The sequence below is a fragment of the Mytilus californianus genome, unplaced genomic scaffold (assembly GCF_021869535.1).
Source record: "Mytilus californianus isolate M0D057914Y unplaced genomic scaffold, xbMytCali1.0.p SCAF_12, whole genome shotgun sequence".
NCBI classification, from domain to species: Eukaryota; Metazoa; Mollusca; class Bivalvia; order Mytilida; family Mytilidae; genus Mytilus; species Mytilus californianus.
In genome coordinates, this window is record NW_026262604.1 from 64,436,068 (window position 1) to 64,463,343 (window position 27,276).

General features: G+C 34.9%; 1 protein-coding gene across 3 annotated transcripts; it reads right to left on the reverse strand.

The window, feature by feature from the left end:
• LOC127722189 (cytochrome P450 2J4-like) lies at positions 1–27,276 on the reverse strand. Of its 3 annotated transcripts, none has more exons than XM_052229088.1 (9): positions 27,175–27,276; positions 15,717–16,076; positions 13,879–14,095; positions 9,351–9,477; positions 3,867–4,023; positions 3,288–3,424; positions 2,462–2,558; positions 1,815–2,006; positions 1–298 (listed from the first exon to the last, which is right to left on the reverse strand). In XM_052229088.1, exons 2-9 carry the CDS (start codon positions 16,060–16,062, stop codon positions 114–116), a joined length of 1,458 nt encoding a protein of 485 aa, XP_052085048.1. In that variant the 5' UTR covers positions 16,063–16,076; positions 27,175–27,276; the 3' UTR covers positions 1–113. The 3 variants fall into 3 exon arrangements, with proteins under 3 accessions (XP_052085048.1, XP_052085045.1, XP_052085046.1); XM_052229085.1 differs by lacking the exon at positions 27,175–27,276 and adding an exon at positions 20,226–20,287; XM_052229086.1 differs by lacking the exon at positions 27,175–27,276 and adding an exon at positions 19,525–19,732.

The window sequence follows — 27,276 nt, forward strand, 5'->3', positions numbered from 1 at the left end:
TGAAGGTAAAAAATATTTATTGATTTCTTTACATTATAGAAGTATATACATTGTATAATTATGTTGCTAAATACAAATGTTGTAGTATGTGCACACTCAGTTGAAGTGTATTGTTAGTATTCAACAGGCTTCATAAACATTTTGAAGGGTTTAGGGAAAAGAGATATGCCAGTCCAGTCTCGTTCCATAGGCAAGTTTCTCTTATCTGCAGGTATCAATTCAAACTTCTTCAGTATATTTGTTATCATGAGGAAAAGTGACAACTCGACTGTTGGTGCACCTACACATCGTCTCGGTCCTGTAAAACAACCGCATACCTTTAAGCCTATACTGGATATACAAAATGGTTAGAAACGTTTACAAAAGAAATATCAAATAAGGTTTTTGGTAGAGTTCGTATTTCTCAGTCTGTATACTGTTTTTGTCTTTTGTCTGTTTTTCTTTCCTTCTTTTTCATCATGAAATTTGTCAGTTTGTTTTCGTTTTATTAACTCGAATAATATCGTTCGCCATCTCTTTTACATTCATAGAATTAACTTAGAATATCCGAAAAAAACGGCAAATTTTAAACTATTGACATATCCTCTTTTTACCCCAACAAAGGTTACAAGAGGCTAATCATTAGAAAATAAAAACGATCAATTTGAATAAAATAACTAGGTTTATCGTTTCGTAAATTTGTCTCTATACTATAATATTTGATACCCTAAATATGTATCATTTATAAAGACGGCATATCGTTTTATTGTTGATATAATTATTTTTATCATAATTACTTTCAATAAATATCTTGTCGTCTGAAAACCATGTTAAAATCATACCTGTAGCTTAGGTAATATCAAAAAAGAGTGTCAATTGACGTTAACAGTGTAAAAGCAATAGTGAACATCAGTTGTTATGCCCTTTGGATCAAATACGAATCAATCAATCACACAAGCATACACGAGTGAATAAAGAGTGTGATATAACATCGTTGTTTTCACTCCAAATATTAATGTACACCTATCACATGCAACATAAAAGAGAGGCGAGGATAAATTTGGTGTCACTATATACTGTTTTGTATTCGTAATGATAAATCTGATGATCATACAAGTTATTATTTTTCAAAAAACAAAATACATTAAACATCTTTAAAAAATGCCATGATTTGATTAAGTTATCTTCTAATACATATATGTACAGTTATGAAAACTCATGATCCTTCATTCTGACGTTATAGTTTCCTAATGTTTTGGCATTACACAAGGTCATGCGTTTTGCAGGCAATTTATAAAGTCTTCAATCTGAATGCGGTGAATGTGAACGAATGTATACTTTAGTTTTGTAGAATTAGTAATTGCGAATACTCTTTTGTTGATACTTAATTCCTATAGTTGTATGTAAGCTGCTTTGTACCTCGTACTGATGTTTGATTTAAGCCAACTTGCAACAGCTGTTTATAGTTTGTTCTTATACTGTGATGTTACACAACTGTCCCAGGTTAGGGGGAGTTTTGTGTGCTCACAAAAATGACATAAGTCTGTTGTTCACGTTTGTTTTGTTTGTTCGTAGATTGCTTTGTTTTTAATTATATCGTTTGTTTTCTTATTTACATTTGTCATATGTCAGGGCTGTTTATAGCCAACAATGTATGTTTTTTCTCAAAGTTGAAGGTCGTACGGTGGCTTATAATTGCTTGAATCACTTTAATTGATGCCATTGGCAATCGTACCAGATCTTCTTCATTTTATACAGTACGAAATAGAAAACTGTCAAAAAACTACTGTACCAAAAAATAAATGTTTTTCAAAGCTTGTCTGTTTTACATTTACCTATACCAAAGGGAAGGTATCCATTCTTCTGTGGGGTTGTCCATCTGTCAGGATCGAATTCATTAGGACGATCCCATAGTTTAGGGTCGATCTGTGGATCATTTAAATCAAACAGTAAGATAGACTTAGCTGGAATAGTATATTGTTCTACTTTTATTTCACGTGGGTTGGTTCTGTATATGGCAAGTACAACTAAAAAAGAAGGGAAAAACATCAGGAAAAGAGAAAAAATAATCCAGCTAGCATGAATTATAATAAGGGCCCATGGTACAGTAGCAATAGCAGATACATATTTATCCACATCGAACGCGTCGTTTTCGCAAGACATTGTATATTAAAGCACATTGAATCAACTGTAACGGATACACTGAATGCGTCGTTTTTACAGCGCTGTCAGTGATAACTTTAATAAAAAAAAAATATCAGATAAGCATCCACAATTGTCGAAAAAGTCAATTATATCATCTTATTGGTTAAGTGATTCTGAATATGTAAGATTTGGTGTACATCGCTAATCATACCATACACATTATATTTTAGCGCCAAAAGGTGGGAAGTTGATATCAGTGTTAAAATAACTAGGTATCTTCTGTTAGCAATTAGAATAACAAATACTTTGGGAAATTACAACATTGTCAGAATGTCACCTGGTTTAGCAATACGTAATACTTCTTTAATAGTTGATTCCACGTAACGTAGTTTATCTCTGTCTTCGATCGTTACTGTTTGTTTTCCTCTACATACCTTAAACATACACAATAAAAACATGAAAAGTTTGCAAACAAGTAAAGTCAGTATTTGCTTTTTCTATCGCTTTAAGTTCATCAGTATAGGTAATGTGTATTAAGTGTACCAATATAAGTTTACATACAATTTCATACAAACCGCACGTTGAAATTGGTACAATAATACTGATTAGAAAATAAGGTGATAAATAAGGCTTTCTTATCAATTTGAAAGTATTCAAAAAGTTCAAATGACAAAGTTGTGAACGATTATATCTAGTTTGTTCGTAATATTTTTGCCTTGTCATACATTTCCAGGACAGAGGATCACGAATAAAGTCCCATAGCAACATGAGCGATTTTTAGAAACCTTAATCATGTTAATGGTGTGTTTAAATTTTATGAAAATTGATAAGTGCAACTCTTGTTGTCGTCACCAGTGTTAAAACACATATAGTCGGTCAAACGTATGGGCAGATTATCTACCAAATGAACATACCATAAAATGGGCGTATAAACAAAAACAAAGCCTGAAACCACAGTTACAAGTCGAATCCGACGTGTTACAATTTCCCGAGATTATCTACCAAATGAACAAACATAAAAAGGGCGTATAAACAAAAACAAAGCCTGAAACCACAGTTACAAGTCGAATTCGACGGGTTACAATTTCCCGAATAGGTGACAAACTAAATTGCAATACAGTACACAAACTATGCACTTGTAATTAATAGACAATCGGATTTACCCTATGTATTTCCTCCCTGCATTTTTTCTGGACATCCGGGTATTTCAGCAGATAAAACATCAATGCCATCGTTGTGCCTGTGTACGTCTCGTATGCGGCTATATACATATCAATGATAGCTTGGAAAAAATTAGTTTCTGGAAAAGAAAAATAAATTCCGTGCTTTAGAAGTTTTTTCAGATCCTGTTCTTTGGTCGGTTATGTCAGCGATCACTGATAATCTTTGTCATAGCTTGTACATCTGATGTCAGTGGTGCAGATTAATAAATGTTCAGCAAAAGAACATCGCAATGCATTTTTATCAATTGAGTTTGTGTACATACATCATACATCTATCATAGTCGTGCGTTCAGCGATTGAGATTTTGTACATTCCGGCGATTGTCCCTTGGATACGTTGTTACCTGAAATGCATTGACAACTTGAATGTTTAGAAAAATTGCGATTAACAATTGTATGTGCATATATGAATTGGCTTATTTAATACTGAAGGGGTGACCTTGTGATTGGTTTGATAGCTTATTTCACTTTTTGCTTCTTGTATATTTCACCCGAAATCCCGTTGCATTACAACACACACCTGATAAGGCACTGTCCTTTCTTTCTAATTCAGATAGATTCAAATAAACATCCAACAGATCACGTGGGAACTGTGAATTATGGTCAGTGATATGATTCTCTAGTTTTTGTTTAATGAATGCGTGTAGTTTGTCCATTTCTCCAATAACCTCACTGACCTGAAAATATAAATTTAAATACGTATCACTGGTTGATTATAACCTTCTCTAACATCATCAATTGAATTAAGTCCAAGTTTTAGAACATTACAGGTAACCACGTAGTTGGCATCTTCAGTTGTCATAAGAGACAGAACTTAAAGTCATGCAGGATGCATCTTAAATTGTGATAAGAGACCGAAGATGGGATCATTAGAAAATAAAAGGATATGTAGTAAATGTACATGGGACAAATCACACACAATACATTGAAAAAAGAAAAAAATATCAATAAACAGGGCTTTTATTCCTGTTCTTCATCTTGACAGTTGATGTAGGGTCTTGAACAATGAACGAATCATTCATACCCTACAACAAGGTCAAGACGGCCCCTAGTGTCGACTTAAGCGGTACTATTGATAAAAATAAACCACAGTACACCTTCTTGCTCCCCACCCGCCTCGGAGTGCCAACTTGTGCGATGCTTGTGTACGACGGTTCTCCAGTCTCCAGGGATACCAGAAAAGTGCAGTAATTTTGAAAGACATCGATAGCCGCTAAAATATGCTTTGAAGATACACATGTCGGGAGCGGACAATGAATTACATAATTTATAATTACGGGCGAGGTTTTTCAATATATATTTGTCATACATTGCCCAACAAAAGACAATAATTAGAAACAACAAATGATAGACAATACATATAAAACTAAACAATAAATGATAGACAGCACGGGGCACATCGAAATATATGTAAGAACACCTAGCAGTTTAAAATAGTATGAAAGGGCAATATACAAAACAGAAGACCAGACCAGTATTTTGGAGAAATTAAGAAAATATCAAATAGCCAAACATGAAATTTTGACGGTGTATTAATATGAGAAGTTCTCACATGAACAAGCACACCATAACTGTAATATTATAAAATCATACACCTCAAGCACGGGGAAACGTTCTACTGCCTCCACACAGGACTACAGAAAAACTCTAGAATCAATAGAAAAATAAAAGGATATGGAGAAAATGTACATGGGACAAAATCGCACACAATACATAGAAAAAATTAAAAAAATTATCAATGAACAGGGCTTTTATTCCTGTTCTTCATCTTGACAGTTGATGTAGGGTCTTCATTCGCTAATGTAGTAATCACCTTTAATTGTCATAGGAGACCGAACATGTGATCATGCAAGATGAACCCTAAATTATGATAAGATACTGGCCATGTAAACAAGGAGATGGAAGAAACTTAAATTGTCATAAGAGACCGAACATGTTTTCATGGAGGAGGCACCTTAAATTGTCATAATAGACAGACCAAAGATAAAGCGGATTCAAGCAATTTAAGGTCAGCATACAGCCTTCAACAATGTGCAAAACCCAAACTATATGACTATACAAGACTCTGAATGTTTATTTACGATTTATAAATTGAGGTATGCATGCTTGCATATATTTTTATAATTATTGAAGTAAGTCTTGCATACCACGTCTTTATATTTGATGATTATTTCAATCATCTAACAAAAGGAACTATTCGAAGACGAACAAATGGGCATTCGTAAATTCATTACCTTCCCCATGACCCTCCAAAACAAGAAATGTTGTTCTTTAAACATGACCTTTATAATTCCTTTTTAATTCAATTTAAATTGACTTGTTTTGTCAGCACTAATAAATACATTGCATGATGCATCAATACCCTCACCATTATCATGACAAATCATATATCTGTTATAATATCGATACATCATTGCTACCCCGAAACGAAATGTTCCGCACTGCTTCGTAAATGAGGCAAAGAATTATGTGTAAAGTATAAAAGTATAGAAAACATATATATAAAACATTTTAACGTGTATTCCGAGCTTGCGTATTTTGTTCCTGTTTTTCGATAGGCAGAATAAGGTGAAATTGTGGTACAAAAGTAAAACCATGGTCGAGTCCCATTTCCCCATAAAATGGTGGTATTATAATTGAAGTACAATATATTCAGTTACACATGATTCCATACAATCCTACCATGTATGATAGCTTTCTGTCAAGGAGTTTCACATGAGCTGAATTCTCAAAGTGCCATTGTGATATAGGATAGTAAAAAAAAATACAAGTTCCAAGAACTCTTATACAAAATGGTAAAAATCAATATGACAGTACATTTTGGTCAATTACACATTATCACAAACAACACCTTTTAAATATAAGATAACATTGAGAATGGAAATGGGGAATTTGTCAAAGAGACAACAACCCGACCAAAGAGCAGACAACAGCCGAAGGCCACCAATGGGTCTTCAACGCAGCGAGAAATCCCGCACCCGGAGGTGGTCCTCAGCTGGCCCCAAATAAAATTGTGTACTAGTTCAGTGAAAATGGACGTCATACTAAACTCCAAAACATATAAATGAACTAAAATTAACAAACATACAAGGCTAACAAAGGCCAGAGGCTCCTGACTTGAGACAGACGCAAACATACGGCGGGGTTAAATATGTTTTGTGAGATCTCAACCATCCCCTATACCTCTAGCCAATGTAGAATAAAGAAACACATAGCAATGTAGAATACAGAAACACAGAGCTTTCTGTTAAACAGACTCAAGAGGAGTTACGTTGACAATGATATATGAATAAGGTCAAAGTCCAATAACTCCTGTGAAAATAGCCAAAAAGAAATGACAGTACAATTTGGTCAAACTTGTATGACGACAAATGATCATACCAAGTATGCAAGTCTTCTTTAAAACGGCCTTTAGGTATCTACGGAGCCCTGTTGGTCTCACACAGATTATAAAGTGTCTTTTAAAGTCCTGCGCTGAAGATGTGTAAAGTCTAGCGCTGGAGATGTAAAGTCTAGCGCTAGAGATGTAAAGTCTAGAGCTGGAGATGTAAAGTCCAGCGCTGAAGATGTGAAGTCTAGCGCTGGAGATGTAAAGTCCAGCGCTGGAGATCTAAAGTCTAGCGCTGGAGATGTAAAGTCAAGCGCTGAAGATGTAAAGTCTAGCGCTGGAGATGTAAAGTCCAGCGCTGAAGATGTAAAGTCCAGCGCTGGAGATGTAAATTCAAGCGCTGGAGATGTAAAGTCTAGCGCTGGAGATGTAAAATCAATCGAATTATACGAATTCCAAACAAAAAGAAATTAGAAAATTCAGCAAAGAGTCAGAAACTCACTAAAATAAGTAAGAAAATACCAAAACGAGAATAAAAAAATTTATAGACGGAAGAAGAAATGAAGCACACTATGACCAGCAAACAACCATTAGATAGCTGATAGTGGGGGCATAAAGAACCCTCAGATAGCTGATAGTGAGCATAGAGAACCCTCAGATAGCTGATAGTGGGCATAAAGAACCCTCAGATAACTGATAGTGGGAATAACGAACCCCTAGATAGCTAAAAGTGGGCATAACGAACCCTCAGATAGCTAATAGTGGGCATAGCGAACCCCTAGATAGCTAATATTGGGCATAAGGAACCCTTAGCTAGCTGAAAATGGGCATAAAGAACCCTTAGATAGCTGATAGTGGACATAAAAATCCCATAGATAGCTGATAGTGGGCATAACGAACCATTAGATAGCTGATAGTGGGCATAAAGAACCCTTAGATAGTTGATAGTGGTCATTACGCAGCAAAGAACAAAACACCCTCAGATAGCTGATAGTGGGCAAAGCGAACCCTCAGATAGCTGATAGTGGGCATAACGAACCCTTAGATAGCTGATAGTTGGCATAACGAACCTTTAGAAAGCTGCATTCTGGTACAGGATTGTGTGAATGTTCGCCAACGTCGCCAACGTCGCAAACATTTACAAAATCATTACTGTTCGCCAACGTCGCCAACGTCGCCAACATTTACGAAATCATTACTATTCGCCAACGTCGCCAACATTTACGAAATCATTACTGTTCGCCAACGTCGCCAACGTCGCCAACCTTTATGAAATCAATACTGTTCGCCAACGTCGCCAACGTCGCCAACCTTTATTCTATTCTATTCACTATCAGCTATCTAATGGTTCGTTATGCCCACTATCAGCTATCTATGGTTCTTTTATGTCCACTATCAGCTATCTAAGGGTTCTTTATGCCCATTTTCAGCTAGCTAAGGGTTCCTTATGCCCAATATTAGCTATCTAGGGGTTCGTTATTCCCACTATCAGTTATCTGAGGGTTCTTTATGCCCACTATCAGCTATCTGAGGGTTCTCTATGCTCACTATCAGCTATCTGAGGGTTCTTTATGCCCCCACTATCAGCTATCTAATGGTTGTTTGCTGGTCATAGTGTGCTTCATTTCTTCTTCCGTCTATAAATTTTTTTATTCTCGTTTTGGTATTTTCTTACTTATTTTAGTGAGTTTCTGACTCTTTGCTGAATTGTCTAATTTCTTTTTGTTTGGAATTCGTATAATTCGATTGATTTTACATCTCCAGCGCTAGACTTTACATCTCCGGCGCTTGACTTTACATCTCCTGCGCTGGACTTTACATTTCCAGCGCTTGACTTTACATCTCCAGCGCTAGACTTTACATCTTCAGCGCTAGACTTTACATCTCCAGCGCTTGATTTTACATCTCCAGCGCTTGACTTTACATCTCCAGCGCTGGACTTTACATTTCCAGCGCTGGACTTTACATCTCCAGCGCTTGATTTTACATCTCGAGCGCTTGACTTTACATCTCCAGCGCTGGACTTTACATTTCCAGCGCTGGACTTTACATTTCCAGCGCTTGACTTTACATCTCCAGCGCTAGACTTTACATCTTCAGCGCTTGACTTTACATCTTCAGCGCTTGACTTTACATCTCCAGCGCTTGATTTTACATCTTCAGCGCTAGACTTTACATCTCCAGCGCTTGATTTTACATCTCCAGCGCTTGCCTTTATATCTCCAGCGCTAGACTTTGCATATCTCCAGCGCTAGATTTTACACATCTCCAGCGCTAGACTTTACATCCCCAGCGCTAGACTTTACATCTTCAGCGCTTGACTTTACATCTCCAGCGCTATACTTTAGATCTCCAGCGCTGGACTTTACATCTCCAGCGCTAGACTTTACATCTTCAGCGCTGGACTTTACATCTCCAGCGCTAGACTTTACATCTCTAGCGCTAGACTTTACATCTCCAGCGCTAGACTTTACACATCTTCAGCGCAGGACTTTAAAAGACACTTTATAATCTGTGTGAGACCAACAGGGCTCCGTAGTACGGTATCGGTATGTATTTATACAATCAACATATTATTTATTGTTAGTGTAAGCAAATTACTAGTTCATGATATTCAGTATGCTCTTAAATCTTTTAATAAAACTAACTATATCTGGTACAGATTCGTATAAATACCTGAGATTTTGTAAACAGAGCAAGCCAGCTAAACAAAGTTTCCTTTCTACCCAAACTTTGACCATGTTTGAAGATATACTTAATTCTAGTACGTAATATCGTAAAATCTGGTTCATTATATTCAAATCTGCAAAATACATTAAATAGATTAAATTTACACATTTGTATAGGCGCTTTATATAATATAATAGAAAAGAAAGGATATGGGGTATCCATCCATGACAAAAAATCAGTATGTGCACAGCAAAAAACACAAAAAGAAAAGGCACATCGCTTGTATTGCTGTTCTTCATCTCAAAGCCGCAGTGAGACCGTCAACACGGAGCAAACAAAATCTCACCTCACTGTCGTTTTGTTTCCTTTACAAAGCAAAACGAACATATTTATTATTGTTTATTATTATTATAGAGTATTTATAACAGCGCATTATATAATATCAAAAATTACTCTAAGCGCTTTACAACATATTCACACACATATATAAGCATTAACAATAAAATATGAAAGCCAATGTTATGAGATCCTAAAACAAACATATTTAAAATAAATTGCATATAAAACTATACTATTAAATTTACTGATCAACAATAAAATTTATATAAATGGGCATGGTAAAATAAAGGAGACATTGAACCCGTACAAATAAAAATAAATCAAAAATATTTGCTTAAAAAATTCAAAAAATATTTGCTTAAAAATTAAAAAAAAAAATATTTGCTTAAAAATTCAAAAATTACAGCGATATAAAATATTTTAAGAACTATGAAAAAGCATGTCTGAATAAATGAGTTTTCAGGTGTTTCTTAAAAGCGTTCACAGAATGGATGTTCCGTATATCACTTGGTAAATCATTCCATAGAACGGCTGCTGCTTTGTCGAATCTCCTTTCCCCATATGTTTTAGTTCTCACACGTGGTGTTGTTAAAATCATGGCATTTTCAGATCTGAGAGTTCGCATTGGTTTATATATATTAACGAGTTCTTGTAGGTAGACCGGTGCCTCCTCATGCAAAGCCTTGAACACATAGACGAGGAGTTTATATTGGCATCGGTATGTTACGGGGAGCCAATTGAGAGACTTAAGGATTGGCGTTATGTGGTCGTATTTCCTCCTCCTTGTAATGACCCTGGCTGCTGTGTTTTGAACTCGCTGTAATCTTTGAATAGTAGTTGATGGGAGTCCATACAGCAATGCGTTCCCATAATCTAAACGAGAGGTTACAAGGGAGCATACTAATGTTTTGCATGCTTCTTCGGTAATAAATGGACGAATTCGTCCAATGTTTCTTATCTGATGAAAACATGATTTTGAAACAGCGCTAATTTGTTTGTCCATTGCCAAAGTTTTCTCAAAATAAATGCCTAGGTTTTGTACGCACTCAGTATCACTGACAACGTTTCCACCAAACTTGAGATGCAAGTCTGAGAGGTTCTTTTCTCGGTTTTTTGGAGCAAACACTAAAAGCTCAGTTTTGTCCTCGTTTAATTTTAGCAGATTCGAGCACATCCACTTGCTGATGTCAGCTACGCAAGCCTCAAGTCGCTTTGATATATTTGTCCAATTATCAAGTGGTTTAAACACGAGATAAACTTGTGTGTCGTCTGCATAACAGTGATAACACATATTATGTCGTTTACATATTTCACCAATTGGTCTTGCGAAAATGCAATAAAGTTTTGGTCCCAAGACCGATCCTTGAGGAACACCAAATAGAAGACGAATCTCATCAGAAAGAACAGAACCAATAGCGATTCGCTGAGTCCTCATCTCGAGATATGACTTCAACCAACTACATGTAAGTGCTGTACTGGTTATCCCACAAGAGTATTCCATCCGCTTTATGAGAATAGGATGATCGATAACCTCGAAAGCAGCCGATAGGTCTAGCATGAGTAAAACGGCACAACAGTCGTTATCAAGTGCAACAGTGATGTCATGATGCACACGAAGTAATGCTGTCTCGGTCGAATGACACGCACGATAGGCTGATTGTACATTGTCGTGAAGAGAGTTTGACGTATGATGGTTTTCAAGGCGAGTCTCGACGACTTTTTCGACCACTTTGGATACGAACGGAAGATTAAAGACTGGTCGATAATTTTTCAATATCTCTTTGTCTAGACCAACCTTTTTCAAGAGTGGTCGGACAACTGCCTCCTTGAAAGATGATGGTACACAACACTGTTCCAGTGACAAGTTCACTATCTTGGTGATGACGGTAGCTAAACTGTTTAGACACGGTTTTAATATATTTGTCGGAAGAGGATCTAATTCGCATGATTTGGTTGGAGCTTTCAAAATAATTTTACGTACTTCCTCTACAGATGCTGGTGTAAAGAAGGTGAGTGGTTGGCCTTTGAATTTTAAATCGTATTTGAATTCTTCATTATCATAGGCAGACGATTCATTCACTAAACATAGATTGGTCCTTATTGTTTCGATTTTTCCAAGGAAAGAATTGCCGAATCTATTTGATAGTTCAATTTCACTGTGGTGTGATGGCAAAATCACCTGGTTTGTGTTTCCCATTAGGCCATTTGTGAGTTTTAGCAGTTTCTTTTGATCGTGTCCAACTTCCGAAATTTTATTTGAATAATAGTCCGTCTTGCATTTGAAGAGCAGTTTACTTGTTCTGGAACAATGTTCTTTATAAATCTGTTTATGAACTTCAAGCTTTGTTTTTCGCATTTGTCGCTCAGCTTTGCGGCGTTCTCGCTTTGCAACACGCAACTCATCAGTGTACCATATACCAACAAATTGCAAATAACATACTCATTCTTATTTCAGAATGAAGCACGGATTACGGCGTAAAACAATGACAGATGCACAGTTTTATTCAAATCGGTGACGTATTCAGCACTATACTTTGGTGTTAAATTGATAGTTTACTCGTAAATATTCGTATGCTTACGTATTTACTCGCTATGTGATCTTATGCCTAAAGTGCTCTGCTCTTCAAATGGTTGGAGCTATTGTTGGCGTTTTGGATAGTGAGCAGCACATATTCGGTCAATCTTTCGGTAACTCTTTAAATTGTTTTGTACAAGTTCTCTAGAAAATGTCCCAGCGTTTGTGTATGCTTGTATGTAAAATATACCAAAGTATCCAAGGGCAAAGAAACAAGGTAATGGCCCCTGTGCGCATGTTAATAGCCCTTTGCTGTTTGTGCACAGGTGTACGGTACGAACAGTAATAAATCTGTGTCAAGTATCCTTATGTTTCTTTTAACACATGACGTGGGTAAAATATCTTTGTTCTTACTGTGCTATAATCTGGATAATGCACAGCAAAGGTGTGCATTAACTACCTCAGATATACTGCACAGTTCAAAAGTATTCTTACCTTTAGGGACGGACCCTGGATTTTGAAAGGGGTGTAATTCCATAAAAATGAAAAAAAAATTAAAATATCACCCTGTAGCGAGACTAAAAACAATTTTTGACGATTTTATGCTAAAACATGATATGTTTTCCAATCAAAGGGTGGGACATAAAACATTTTATAATATTTTGTGTACAATGTAAATCTGAAATCAGTGTTTCACAGTCAAACCAGATAATAATTATTTTTTTGTAATTTCATTTTTTAGTTATGATTTTTAATACATCAATTTAAAAGTACACCAAACGGAACTTAAACTGTAGGAGATGTAGGTTATGGGCCAATAAGACAGCAACAAAACGACAAAAACAAACTAAGGACATCTAGAAGGCAACATACAGTATAGTTTTCAACAATAGATAAGTGTCTACACATTATGTCAATTTTTAATTCGTCACTAATTTATATAAAAAATGGTGAATAAATTTAACAGAAACGATAAAAAAATATTCTACCATTAAATCACAATTCTCCAAATAATGTAACATTTGTTTCACAATTTAGGAAGAAGCCTAAATATGAAAAAGTTAATAATTTAATACTTACCAAATTTTAACTACAAAAAAGCGTATTTCCCCCTTTCTTTATCCTACAAGAAACTTTCCTAGGAGCCGTGGATTGCGGAATATCGTCCGCATATTTCCAAAATGTTCACGTAAATTGATGGCGTCATGTGTTTAAACAGTTATTGGCCAATCAAATCGGTATATATCATTTAGTTTGCACGGTCGGGATGACCCTTTAACCCGAACTCCTACGTCGTTCGGGTTAATTAGGGTCACCCCAGCCGTGTAGATTAAATGATATATACCGACTTGCTTGGTCAATAACTATAGCATGTGCTAAACAACGTATGCACTGAATGCCGTATTTTGTGTACATGTTTTATTTAAAAACCTTCGTTTGAGAGACAAAAACTTAACTAAAAAGAAATCCTTTCATTACGACAGCCTCGTGTATGTTAATATGTAAATTAGAACAAAGTGTACAAGGGAAGACAAAAGAGAGGGTCCCTTCGCCCCACCACCGAAATTGTGCGTACTGTACCAATCTGAGTACACATTTTCCTGTTCCAGTACGAAAAAATAAAAAAATATATGTTGCTTATCAGGATGTCTGTTATAACATATTCTACAATATATTTACCTTTTTCCGAATGCTACGACCGACATTATATTTAGTGTACTGTTAAAGAAATGGTCTAACGGATCCGTGGCTTCATTAGCACTGAAACATTGACAAAGTTTGTTGACCTCTAGAGCTAGCTGTTGTTGCATGTTCTCTATGACGTTTGTCTTATGTTGACCTTGAAGTATTAGTTTGTTGAGTTCGAGCCACTGATGTCCATTTGCCCATACAATACCTATGTAGAAACATGATATAAAATTGAGAAAAATGGAGAAAAAAAAACATCATTCATTATCGAAAACATTGGAATAGATATCACTATTGTGTTACGTTTTCACAATAACAATAACAATGGTATGACATGTGAGTGCATACACAAGGCTGATTTAACCACACAACATGTTCTGCAAGTAGCATACCATGCTGTCTATACCATTGGTCGTCCGCTGTTATTTTTTGGGCTCAGGTGTCTGACGTAAGTGTCCTCTATTTAACAGTTCATTTTTTTTTACTGTGGTCAATTTAATCCTTATTTTTTATCCGTCGTGAAATGTCAATGACTATTGAGGTATAATTTGGATAAAAAAAAAAATGAGGTACATATAGATTCTACCACTGCAGTGAGTGTAATACGACATTTATCCACTTGAGACAGTCAAATTTTCGAATTTAAAACGCGAGGCTTGCCGAGCGTTTCAAATATTTATAAAATTTACTTGCCGAGAGTTGATAATTATTGTATTGCACGAGATGTGGTGGACGTGGAATATGTTTCTCTAATGATTTTTAGACGATTTGCAGGCAATCTTATTCCTTCTTTTCGATTGATCTGCAAATAGAAGTGTTCTTTTCATGTGACGTCATCAGGCATGGTCGCCTTTTTTCATGACGTCACAATAGAATCTTCAGAGGAAAACAAGAAAATTTGACGTCATCAGGCATGGTTGCCCTTTGCATGACGTCACAATAGAATCCTCAGAGGAAAACAAGAAAATTTGACGTCATAATCGAATTTTTACCAATGAATAACTGAGATCAAACGAGCCACACGTTGATAAATACAAATAATCAACAGGTCAGGAAAAGGATAAATCAGCTAAGAATTAGAGAAATGTACATACAAATGTAAGTTCAACCCTACCCCTTACTGACTTCCTTTTACAGCCGTAAATAAAGAAATCGTTCCTGGTTTATTCATAGCTATACACGCTCTCAATACAAAAGTATTTACATTTGTAACGAGTGAAAAAAAATAAAATCGCTACTCTGACAATAAAACATAATTGTATATTTTTGTGTAAAATCATGTAAGTCCAATATCTTAAACTAGTTGGGAGAAGTTTAAAACATTCCGCACCTTTTCTCATAGACAACAAATACAAGTTGCTAAATATATGAGTAGTCCCAGACAGAAAAGAAGTTTCAAAGAATTTGCTCAAAATACTTGCAAGCAGTGGGAAAAGCGATTGATTGTTTGTGCTGAACGCAACTTTTCAAAACGCTTGGTAATATCGTGGCAGCTAGATTATATTAGCAGTAGGCAGCCAGACATGCACCTCATGCGGTGTTTGAACTCACAGTATGAAGTATCGACAGGCTTAAATTGTTGTAGATTTACTCCTTAAAACTCTCGGCCACCGAAGACATATGGAAAAGAAGATGCACTTTAACTTTGAATTGGCTTATTTGTCTTTTTATTCTTTTAAAGATAAGAACAAACGTACACTCAATATAAAATTACAACGTACCGAATTTTAGTTGATACACAACGGAGCGTACGAATATTTCACGCCGCTTTTTTTTTCCTTTCTGTATACATTATATATATGCCTTTAGTAACGTATTGCTCAATTTACCTTTGCCTCTGAAGATGTGCCTTGGACAAAACATCCAGGTTGGTCTATGCGATGAGTTTTCACCATCATCAACCATAATTTGGGATATATTCGTATTTCCGGAAATAAATACAACAGTTATCTGCCCCAACTGTAATCTGAAAACGTTTCCATACTCCTTTTGTAATTCTTTTGTCAGCTGGTAAAAGTTTTTGGCTCTACTAACCATGATAAGATTTCCGAAAAAAGGCCATGCCTTTGGTCCTGGAAGAGTATCACCTGATGTCAGAAACCGGTTATAAATTAAGTAAGTTATGAAGATTACGACTATGGGCACTAATCCGACAGTGAAGATGTTTTCCATCATCTGTTCAGATGTTGCTGTAAGAATAAAATGAATGAATACAAAATTTCACAAAATACATATCTTTTCCTTTAATGTTTGTGATAGTGATATATACAATCCGAAATGTCGAAGTAAAATCGACGATATTGAAATGAAAAAAGGCACCAGTCAATACTATATGTTTGTACGCCTTCAACAACTGCGACCATTTTTTTGATATGTTGTACAGTTGTAATCAGTTCAAATCTCGCTTAAGAGCTGTCGAAATAATCTGTCAGGAAACTGTTCAAAACAGTCCTATACCAATTTACTAGTACCATATATAACAGTTATACATAGACAGATCAGGTAGAGTGGAACCGTCATCATAGTATCTATGGTATAACTGACTATATCAAAATCAGACTTTATTTGATTACTAAACTTGAAAATATCCATCTTAACGTAGCCCGTATCGTCACGGGAGTACTAAACTTACCAGTATTACTAATTAATATGTGGAAAATCGATGGGAAAAATTATCTGATAGACGACGCAATCATAGATTAATTCTTTAGGCCACGTCAAATTAATACCTCGTTCGTCGGATTTCCCGATGCTTGTGAAAGGTCGACCAGAAGTACTTTTTATAAAAACCCGGGTCCAGTACGGAACCACGCGCGTCCGTCTCTAAATTTATGAAACAAAATTTTAATCAGTTGTGCGTTTGTAAGTAACACCATACTGAGACGGAAATTGACATAAAAACGATCTAGATCTAGCATTCACAACGTTGGTTTTTTTGACAATATTATTGCCAAATTTAGTATGATAAGCATTTTTAGCGTGGACTATTTTTAGTTACAGTGGTAACGCAGGCAAACACATCAGTAGAATATGACTTGGGCAATTCTTTTACCGATTTGTTGGAAGTGCTCCGTGCAAGATCACTATGACACTAACGTTCATACACCAAACTACAATTACGACCCAGGCAATATGACAGCATTTTTTAGACCAGCTGCAACTACCATTCCTAAAAGATCGTCGAACCGAAAACAGATAATATCCCCTTCTTCAATGGCATACACGATGAAACCAATTTACCCTCTGATTAACTGGAAAAAAAAACACATCTAGGACAACCAAGAGCATGCTTTAATAGCCATTATGTTCAACTTTTCCTGAGACTGCAAACAAAACCAGATAAAGTAAAATCCTGCTTCATACCAACCACAATTAAGGATTGGAACCTACTACCTCCGGATATTTTCACCAAGATTCAGACAGCAGACTGAGAACCAGCTAACACTTTCAGCGATATTGTAAGGAGAGTCTAACTTAAATGAGTAACTCAGTTACTTGAATCACGCTTGGTGTAGTAATATCCTTGAATAATTCACGGTATACCTATCAAGATCAAATGACAAAGCAACGACGCCACCGAATTGAAAGATTTAAATTATGACAATATAACATGCATAAGAATAAAAGAGAAACCAAGGCAAAAACTGATGGTTCATGAATTGAAATGGCACTGCAAATGAAACTATTTTTGTTATCTGTTTTAAAATAAAGGTTTACCTTGATTTGTTTTAATCTTTTATTTATATTTGCTAGTATCATTACAAAGTTGTAATTAAAAAAATGAGAATGGAAATGGGGAATGTGTCAAAGAGACAACAACCAAACGAAATAGCAGAAAACCGGCTTATGCCACCAACACATTAATCCATCTTTACAATTTAGAAAATCTTCTAAAACTAAGAATTTGTATGATTGTCAATGAGACAACCTTCCAACAGAGACCAAATTTGTTGAGGTTTGCAACTAGTTAACGGTATGGCCTTCAGCATAGAGCAATATCAACATGCATAGATATATAAATTTGATTTTCATTAAATTCTACAGGGAAGCTATGTCTTTAGTTGAATGTATTGAAATGTTCATTTTGTTAAGTTAGTATATAGCATCTGACTGGTTCATTTGAATGGATAAATTGGTGTTGTTTTTAAAGGACAGTCCTTTATTTGATTGTCAGCTTGTTGTATAAACAAATATGTATGGTTGTATATACAAGCTTTATACATGTCTTTATGCTTTGCATACGTTCATTTAAAACAACATACAATACATTAATTATAACTTACATTAAACATGGATGCAATGCATGCCTGTTCAAAGCTGTTGCACTTTTTCATGTTCAGCAGGATCATAGTTATTTGATAAGACTACACAAAATTGTAGATTTTTCTACAAGTTAACCATTTTATACTTGGAAATATCGTGAAAAGATTAAACTGGGTGTAAGAGAACAAATTGAGAGGCACAGTAGGATAATATACGAACTAGGAGTCTAGGATATGAGATATATTTTAATTATCAAGCACCAAATCTATGTAAATTTCTATTCGCTCGATTGCTTAAAATTCTTTTCATAGATTTTTTTTTTTTAAATATTTCAAACATTATATCGCTCGCTAGTAACAAATTCTTTCGCCTGCCAAATTTCAAATTTCGGGGAAAAAAAAAAACAAATGAAAAAGTTTGCTCCTCGCTTCCCTTTTTAACGGAAATAGTCCGAAGAACTAGAAATTAATTTGGTGTAGCCTTATCACAAAATTTTGAATAATAATACTCCATAGTATTTAAGAGACTTAATGCCTGATTCAGTAGGAAGTAGACATGATCCTTATACAAGACAAAGAAATAATATTACACAAGTCAACATACGGACCCGTTTATATTCTGAATATATTATCCCAGCAACAACAAAACTATGGAACACTCTTAACTTAAACATAAGAGAATGTGAATCTATACTATTATTCAAAAAACAAATTCGTACCAAAAATAGTAAGGTCCCAATGTATTATTATGTAGGATATCGTCTTGGTCAAATTCTTCATGCTCGGTTAAGAATGGATTCAAGTTCGTTGGATTCTCACCAATTCCTTCGCAATTTAGTAGACTATTCAAGCTGTCGTTGTGGTGATGTAGAAACAAATTCTAACTTCCTGTTATCTTGTCCCATATACACTAATTTAAGACATGAACTATTAGCTTCTGTTTCAGTTCTTCCTGTCCAAGTTGACGCAAAAATTTAGCTTTTTGGATTAACGGTACTCTCAGATGAGCAAAACAGTCATTTATTTAGCTTAGTGCAGAAATATATTATCAAAAGTAAACGTTTTAACCCTTGAAGTTACTGCTTCATCATTCAATAGGAATCCAAGAATTTCACACTGTATACATTACAACAATTCATGTTATTTTTTATTTTTTTCTCTATTGTATTTTCTACCTTTTTCATATTTATATATTTATTACAGAGCATACCAGTATTTATATTTATTTATTGTTCAATAAGTGTATTATTTGTGTAAAAGGAGACAGATTTGTAAAAGCAAACTTTCTTGTTTCTGAATCCTTAATATTTATTTCAATTGTATCGTATCGTTATGTGATGATTTATCTGAATACATATTTTTTAAACTAACTGACTATATGTCCCATTGTAAAACGGTAATGATATGTTTCTAGGGTTACACTGTCATGGTACGTTCTGGTGTAAAACTGTAATGATATGTTCTAGTATAAAACTGTAATGATATGTTCTTGTATAAAACTGTAATGATATGTTCTTGTTCTAGGGTTACACTGTCATGATACGTTCTTTTGTAAAACTGTAATGATATGTTCAAGGGTTACACTGTCATGATATGTTTTAGGGTACAACTGTAATGATATGTTCTAGGGTAGAACTGTATTGACATGTTCTGGGAAACACTATAATAATATGTTCTAAGGTAGAACTGTATCGACATGTTCTGGGAAACACTGTAATGATATGTTCTAGGGTATAACTGTATTGATATGTTCTGGGAAACACTGTAATGATATGTTCTAGGGTAGAACTGTATTTATATGTTCTATGGTTACACTGTCAAGATACGTTCTAGGGTAGAACTGTATTTATATGTTCTAGAGTTGCAATGTCATAACACGTTATAGGGTTAAACTGTTATCATCTCATATATTCTAGGGTTACACTGTCATGATACGATCTAGGAATTAAAACTTCCAAAATAAAAATGAAAAAAAAAAAAAAAAACAATTGCTGCTACCATAATTTTGTCATACATGTATATGACAAGTTTTTGTGATATTTCTCAAAAACAATAAACCCCCACAATTAGTCTTACCTTGATTTTAGAATAGACAATGCATACACCTGTATTATAATAACAACAATGTGACGCACGATCGTTAAAAGTCACTGAGTTGTGTAATAGAATGTATAGCATTCAACTATAAAATGGTGTGTAGTTTATCATGTAAAATCATTACTTTAATCTATGCGTTTACTTTTATAAATTGTGACTTGGATAGTGAGTTGTCTCATCGGCACTCATACCACATCTTCTTATATCTAATTAATCATTACTATTTAAATAGTTTCAAATAAAAAGAGTTAATTTAAAAATGTAATGTGTCCAGCTACCTCATGACTGATTTTGGTTTTATATTGAAGATACATATAGTGCCCTTCGATTAAAGCCTGTTGTAAAGGGCTACAGTGTTGAACATTTTTAAATCTACGGTTAAAAGACATCAGGGGATTTAAAAGAAACTCATATCTTTTTTAAATAGTACAATGAAGACATGCAAAATTGAATACTGAGAAATCCCCCCTCCTCTTTTTTAGTAAAACGTAAGAAAGATGGCATACACAGCACATATTTGAATTAAAATGTCAATTGTTCTTGAACAATTGAGAGGTCTTTCCTTTTGTAATGTAAAATACATGTTCCAATAGACGTAGAATGTATTGAAAAGTTCTAAAACACACAAAAAACTGTAAATATGATAAAAATCAACAAATTCGCTTTTTAGGAGATGACCTTGACTTTTGACCTTGTGACCTTTGTGAAGGTCATCGGTTCACAATGTCATTGTAAAAGACTTCATGGGTCTAGGAACTTTGGTTCAAGAGTTAAAACTAACTTTACCTTTTCAGAAACCGTTAATGGGGGTTATGCCCCTTAAAAATATGTCAAATCTCTTCGGTCAAAATATAAAAAAAGTTGTGCCTCAGTCACCTAAACATTTTTCACTGTTTACTAATTCTGTAAGATTAACCGTTTTTGACTAAAAAGTTGAAAGGTCAAAGGTCAAGGTCAACCTTAAAAACCTTTAAAACACACTAAAAATCCTTTAAATAAGGTCAGAAACACATAATTCGCTATTTTAGACATGACCTTGACCTTTGACCGTGTGACCTTTGTCAAAGTCATTAGTCACCAATGTCATTGCTGAAGGCCCCATGGGTCTAGGACCTTTGGTTATAAAGTAAAAGCTGATTTTGTCTTTTCAGAAACCTAAAACAGGGGTTATGCCCCTTACAGAAAGGTCAAATCTCTTCGGTCAAAATGTAACGAAGTTGCGCATTCATGACCCAAACATTTTCCACTATTCATCACTACTGTAAGTATTAAGGTTTCTGAGATTATCCATAACAAGGTGTTATGTCAAAGGTCAAGGTCAACATACCAATTTGACCTTGAGAAATTTTCAAAGTCACATGAATCGATGATGATTGGTGAAGATCCTAGGTGTCTACGACTTACGGTTTCTGAGTTTTGGTGGCCAACCAACACCGGTTAATTTTCATAGGGGCATAACCCTACCAATGAGTCGTTGAATCTTTCGATCCAAATATAACGAAGAACCGGGGTCTGGTCCTGAACAAATTTCACCATTGGGTTTTTTTCTACCTATTACGGTTACGGTGTTGGAACGATAACAAGGTTTTTAGGTTTCGGAGGGATTACTCCGAACCGACAAAATTTTTCGACTCACAGGGTGAGTTCCGGATAGGTATTCATGACACCGATACAAAGTGTAAACATGAAAGCGACACGTCTTACAGTTAAGGCTGCTTACTTCGTCAAAGTTTGACGGAAAAAGAATAATAATAATTAAAATATCAATTGTTCTTGAACAATTGAGAGGTCTTTCCTTTTCGTAATGTAAAATACATGTTCCAATAGACGTAAAATGCATTGAAAAGCTCTCAAACACACATAAAACCGTTAAAATATGACAAAAAACAACAAATTCGCTATTTAGGACATGACCTTGACTTTTGACCTTGTGACTTTTGTGAAGGTCATTGGTCCACAATGTCATTATAAAAGACCTCATGGGTCTAGGACCTTTAGTTCAAGATTTAAAGCTAATTTTGTCTTTTCAGAAAGCGTTAACGGGGGTTATGCCCCTTAATGATATGTCAAATCTCTTCGGTCATAATGTAAAAAGTTGTGCCTTAGTCACCTTTACATTTTTCACTATTTACGATTTCTGTAAGTATAGTCGTTTTTGAGATATCCAATAAAAAGTTGTAAGGTCAAAGGTCAAGGTCAACCTTAAAAAGCTTTAAAACACACTAAAAATCCTTTAAATAAGGTCAAAAACACATAATTCGCTATATGGGACATGACCTTGACCTTTGACCTTGTGACCTTTGTCAAGGTCATTGGTCCCAAATGTCATTGTTGAAGACCCCATGGGTCTAGGACCTTTAGTTTAACAGTAAAAGCTGTTTTTGTCTTTTTAGAATCATAAATTAGGGTTTATGCCCCTTATAGAAAGGTCAAATCTTTTCGGTCAAAATGTAACGAAGTTGCGCCTTAATAACCCAAACATTTCCCACTATTCAAAACTTCTGTAAGTATAATGGTTTCTGAGATTATCCCATAACAAGGTGTTAGGTCAAAGGTCAAGGTCAACATACAAATTTGACCTTGAGATATTTTTCAGAGTCCCATCAATTGATTGATTGGTGAAGATCCTAGGTGTCTACGACTTATGGTTTCTGAGTTTTGGGGGCCAACCGACTGCCGTTAATTTTCATAGGGGCATAACTTTATCAATGAGTCGTTGAATCTTTTCAATCCAAATGTAACGAAGAACCGGGGTCTAGTCCTGAACAAATTTCACCCTTCGGTTTTTTTCCACCTATTACGAATACGGTGTTTAAATGATAACAAGGTTTTTAGGTTTCGGAGGGATTACTCCGAACCGACAAAATTTTTCGACTCACAGGGTGAGTTCCGGATAGGTATTTATGACACCGATACAAAGTGTGAACCTGAAAGCGACACGTCTTACGGTTAAGGCTGCTAACTTCGTCAAAGTTTGGCGGAAAAAGAATAATAATAAACAGAAGAAATACAGTAAGGTCTTTCCCTTTTGAAAAAGGAAAGACCTTAATTAAACAGATTGGAAAGCTAGATTAACATAGGATTTATGAAAAATGCTGACTTTGTATGGTGAACGGGAGAGTACTAGTATATAATATTTGTTCGGCTGACCATTACATACTTATTATTCTTATTACTGGCTTGTATCCTCTACATGGCAGTAGTCCGTTTGCGCCAATGGTTCTTTTGGGGATGTATCATCCGGTGTGTAACGTTTTAACAGCGGTATACTACTGTTACCTTCATTTGCGCGTATTTGTCCTGCGTTTGCGAGAAAAAAAATCCACATTTGCACGATAAAACGCTTTACGTTTGAGCGATATTTACATGTTGAAAAACTACTACATTTCCGCGGATTAATTAAAGTTTCTATTAAAAAAATGATTTAACAATCGTAGAACTTTTTAATAAATATTGTCAAGGATTATATATAGATTCTTCTTTTTTAAACCGAATGACAATATGAGAATTGATATTGAAGCTAGAGATGTCTATCTCTGCGACAAACAAATGAAAAAAAACCCTTGCTATTCGATAAATATTCTTTCCGAGTAGATGAAAGAGAAGAAAAGGGTAAACATTCATTTGAGATACACCAAGACATTATGCAAATATAGAATAAGAACTGGTCGCAATTTCACCTCATTTTCCATGGCAGTGGCAGTCCAAATGTCTTACCCTCCATCCACGGATCTACCTATTGTGTGCATTTTAATTTTTTTCTCGTCCTGAGCATGCATGGAATATTTGCCACTGAACAACGAACACGCAACCAAGCTATGTACATGCATATGTATTAATACACATGTAACACTCTCAAAATGTCCAACCCCCAAAACGTGTCCGATTCTCCCAAACGTGTCTTTTTCGCTTAAACGTGTCCTAAAAATCCCAAATCGCCAAAAACGTGCCCACTTTCAAACGTTTTTTTTTAATCGGTGCTTCAAAGTATGTACTGATATTAAGTTTTTAGTTTTAAAATATGCTTTGTTCGAGTATCACTAAAGAGACATACACAAGAGGAATATTATTAGTTACATAGTGTGCCAGTGACCTAATACGATATATATGGAATTTACTGACCCCATATATATCGTATTAGGTCACTAGCACACTGTGTAGCGAATATATCTTACCAACTATCTAACATGTGGTATTTAAACCAGTGGCCTATCAAAGTGAAATAGTCTTCAATACTTAGTATTAAGAACCTGCTTCCATTTGCCTATACAAAAACAAATGCCTACAATAACAACTTGTTAGCTTTAAATGTGTTTTCTGAATTTATTTCAATCGTTTATCATCAATTTATTTGTCTGTTGAGACTTTTCAGATTTTTCCTCAATACCGTGTTGTTATTATAAAGGCACGTAACACCAGTACTAACCTTGTATTGAAATAAGCCCCGCCTACTAATCTTATATGAAGTATACACGATCTCCACGCGGTTGCTTTTAAATAATCATATTCCTAGAAATGTATAGGAGGTAAGATAAATTAGCATGTATTATTAGCATCCATGATACCAACCTTATAATTCATAATCGTTAAGTACCTAAAGGTATCGATAAAATACGTTATAAACCGTATGATGTGAACGCAAGTCATTTTAAATGTGCATCATTTTTTTTTACTGTCACATTACGATAAATCAATTTTGAAAGAGGTAACATTCGACTAACAGAAAAAAAAATGGATTACATGATTGTAGCTTGCTTAACGTATTGTGGTAATTATTTCATGCATATTTATGACAATAATTGGTTAACGTGCAGTGGCAAATATGTCATGCATATATGGGACGAGAACATATTAACAATAAAAACCACAAATAGGTCTATCAGAAGGGCACTTTCCATACACGAAGTTTCGGATTTAACAACCCCATTTCTGACCAGACATGGCTGCGTACTTTTACATCCCGCACAGCCAAACGGACGCCCATTTTGGCAGGATTTTACTGTCGGTCGGAGGACGACCTAAGTGACCATATTTCTATATTTTCCAGTCACACTTGGAGGTAAGACAATAGATGAAAGAGTAAAAAGAGTATACATAACTGAAAGAGCAATACATTTGTTGTTTAACCAAATTATATATCTAATATTGGTGGACATGTTATTTATTTTGAAGGCAAAACAATAAATTTAATTAAAAGGGCACTTAATATATGGACAAGTTTGGACCACAGGCACTTGTCTCCGAAATTGTTTTTCCTATCTACCTGAACTACAGGCACTTGTCTCAGAAAACAAAATTCCTATTTACCTTTATACTAGGTAAATAGGAATTTTTGTCGGAGTCAAGTGCCTGTGGTTTGGACGTTCATAAACGTGAGACGTTTAGGCTTTATATAAACTCGTTTTGGGGAATAGTCACGTTCGGGCTTTCCAAAACATGGACACGATGTGGTGCTCTGTAGCACCTAGACGTGTTTTGCAATTCAATTACGTAATATGGACACATTTGGGGGAATCGGACACGTTTCTGAGTGTTATACATAATTATATTGTCAAATTAACCTTGTACAAGTTCCATGTCCGGTTAATCAAAACTATGAAAGTTGAATTCCCACTTGTACTCTCAGTGCTATTTACAAACTTCTTGAAAACATCGCTGTAATTTTGCGATAAGAAACATGATTAAGGCGTTGTTTGTTTGCTTTCTGTTGTATGTTGGCAGTAGTATTTTTGTGACCTGAATTTGATACAACTTATCCCTTCTATTGCATTCGAACTACAATTTTCAAAATAACAAGATCACATCAAAACCTGACTTAGAATAACAGGGGCCTGTTTATCGAAGCACTCGTAGGACTAGGACATGTCCTAAGATCATCTTAAGACGTATCTTTGTCATAAGTGCGTTTATAAAAAATGTCGTAACTTAGGAAAAGTAATAGGAATCGTTCTAACTTTAGAACACCTAAATAGGTGTCTTAAGATGGTACTAACTTTAGGATATATTTTATGATAGTTAATTTGTAAAAAAAATACGACCGCTACCTATATATGGATCACCCTTTTTCTAAATATTTTTCTATTTTCACTTATTTAATGTGTTCTTGCTCTCACCAAAAGATATTACAAAAAACAGTAGTATATATATATGACACCCCTCTATTCCTATTTTATACGTGGAAAATAAGAACAGAGGGGCATCGTTTATATATAAAACACAAAAAAGAAATGGACATAAGATCCGTAATGAAATAGTTTATGTATGCCATATTTTTTTGAAAGATGTACGAGATTGGCCTTTGAACTCTGTAAAGTATAAAACCGTGACATTTCGAATTAAACTCACTCAAAAATATATAATGATTGTTACCGATTGTCTTTTATTAGTTTTCACTGTTACTGCTGTTTACAACTAATTTCATCGATTATTATATAAAACGTTGTTACATTTTTTTCTTGTTTTTGTTTTTGTTTCATAAAGTGTGAATGTGCCATTATAAGATACATATTATTTCTTTTCTTTATGATAATATTTATAATATTTCTAATTTTTAATCTTGTAATTATTTACTACTGGTGAAATTCAATGCATTCTTAAACATTCAAAATTTTAGAATTTCTATTTGTTCATTACGGCGGTTAGGACATCCTAGCTAAGATAGTCCCAAGATAGCTTCGATGGGCATGCTGAGACATGTCATAAGTCGGTCCTAACATTATCCTAATTTATTACTAAGAGAGATCTTAAGACAGATCCTAGGACGGCTTCGATAAGCAGGCCCCAGGTATATAAGAATAAGAAGATGTGGTATGATTGCCAATACGACAACTTTCTATACAAGAGACCAAATTACACAGAAATTAACAATATACCAATCAAATACATGCATTGACTGTTTATGTGATTTCAAATAAAATCAAGTACTAACTTTAACTAGAACACAAAAGCTAACTTCTAATCCCTGACATCAAATATATGAGCGCAAATAGATGACACGTACTTACAAGTAGTATACAAAACAACTTGAATC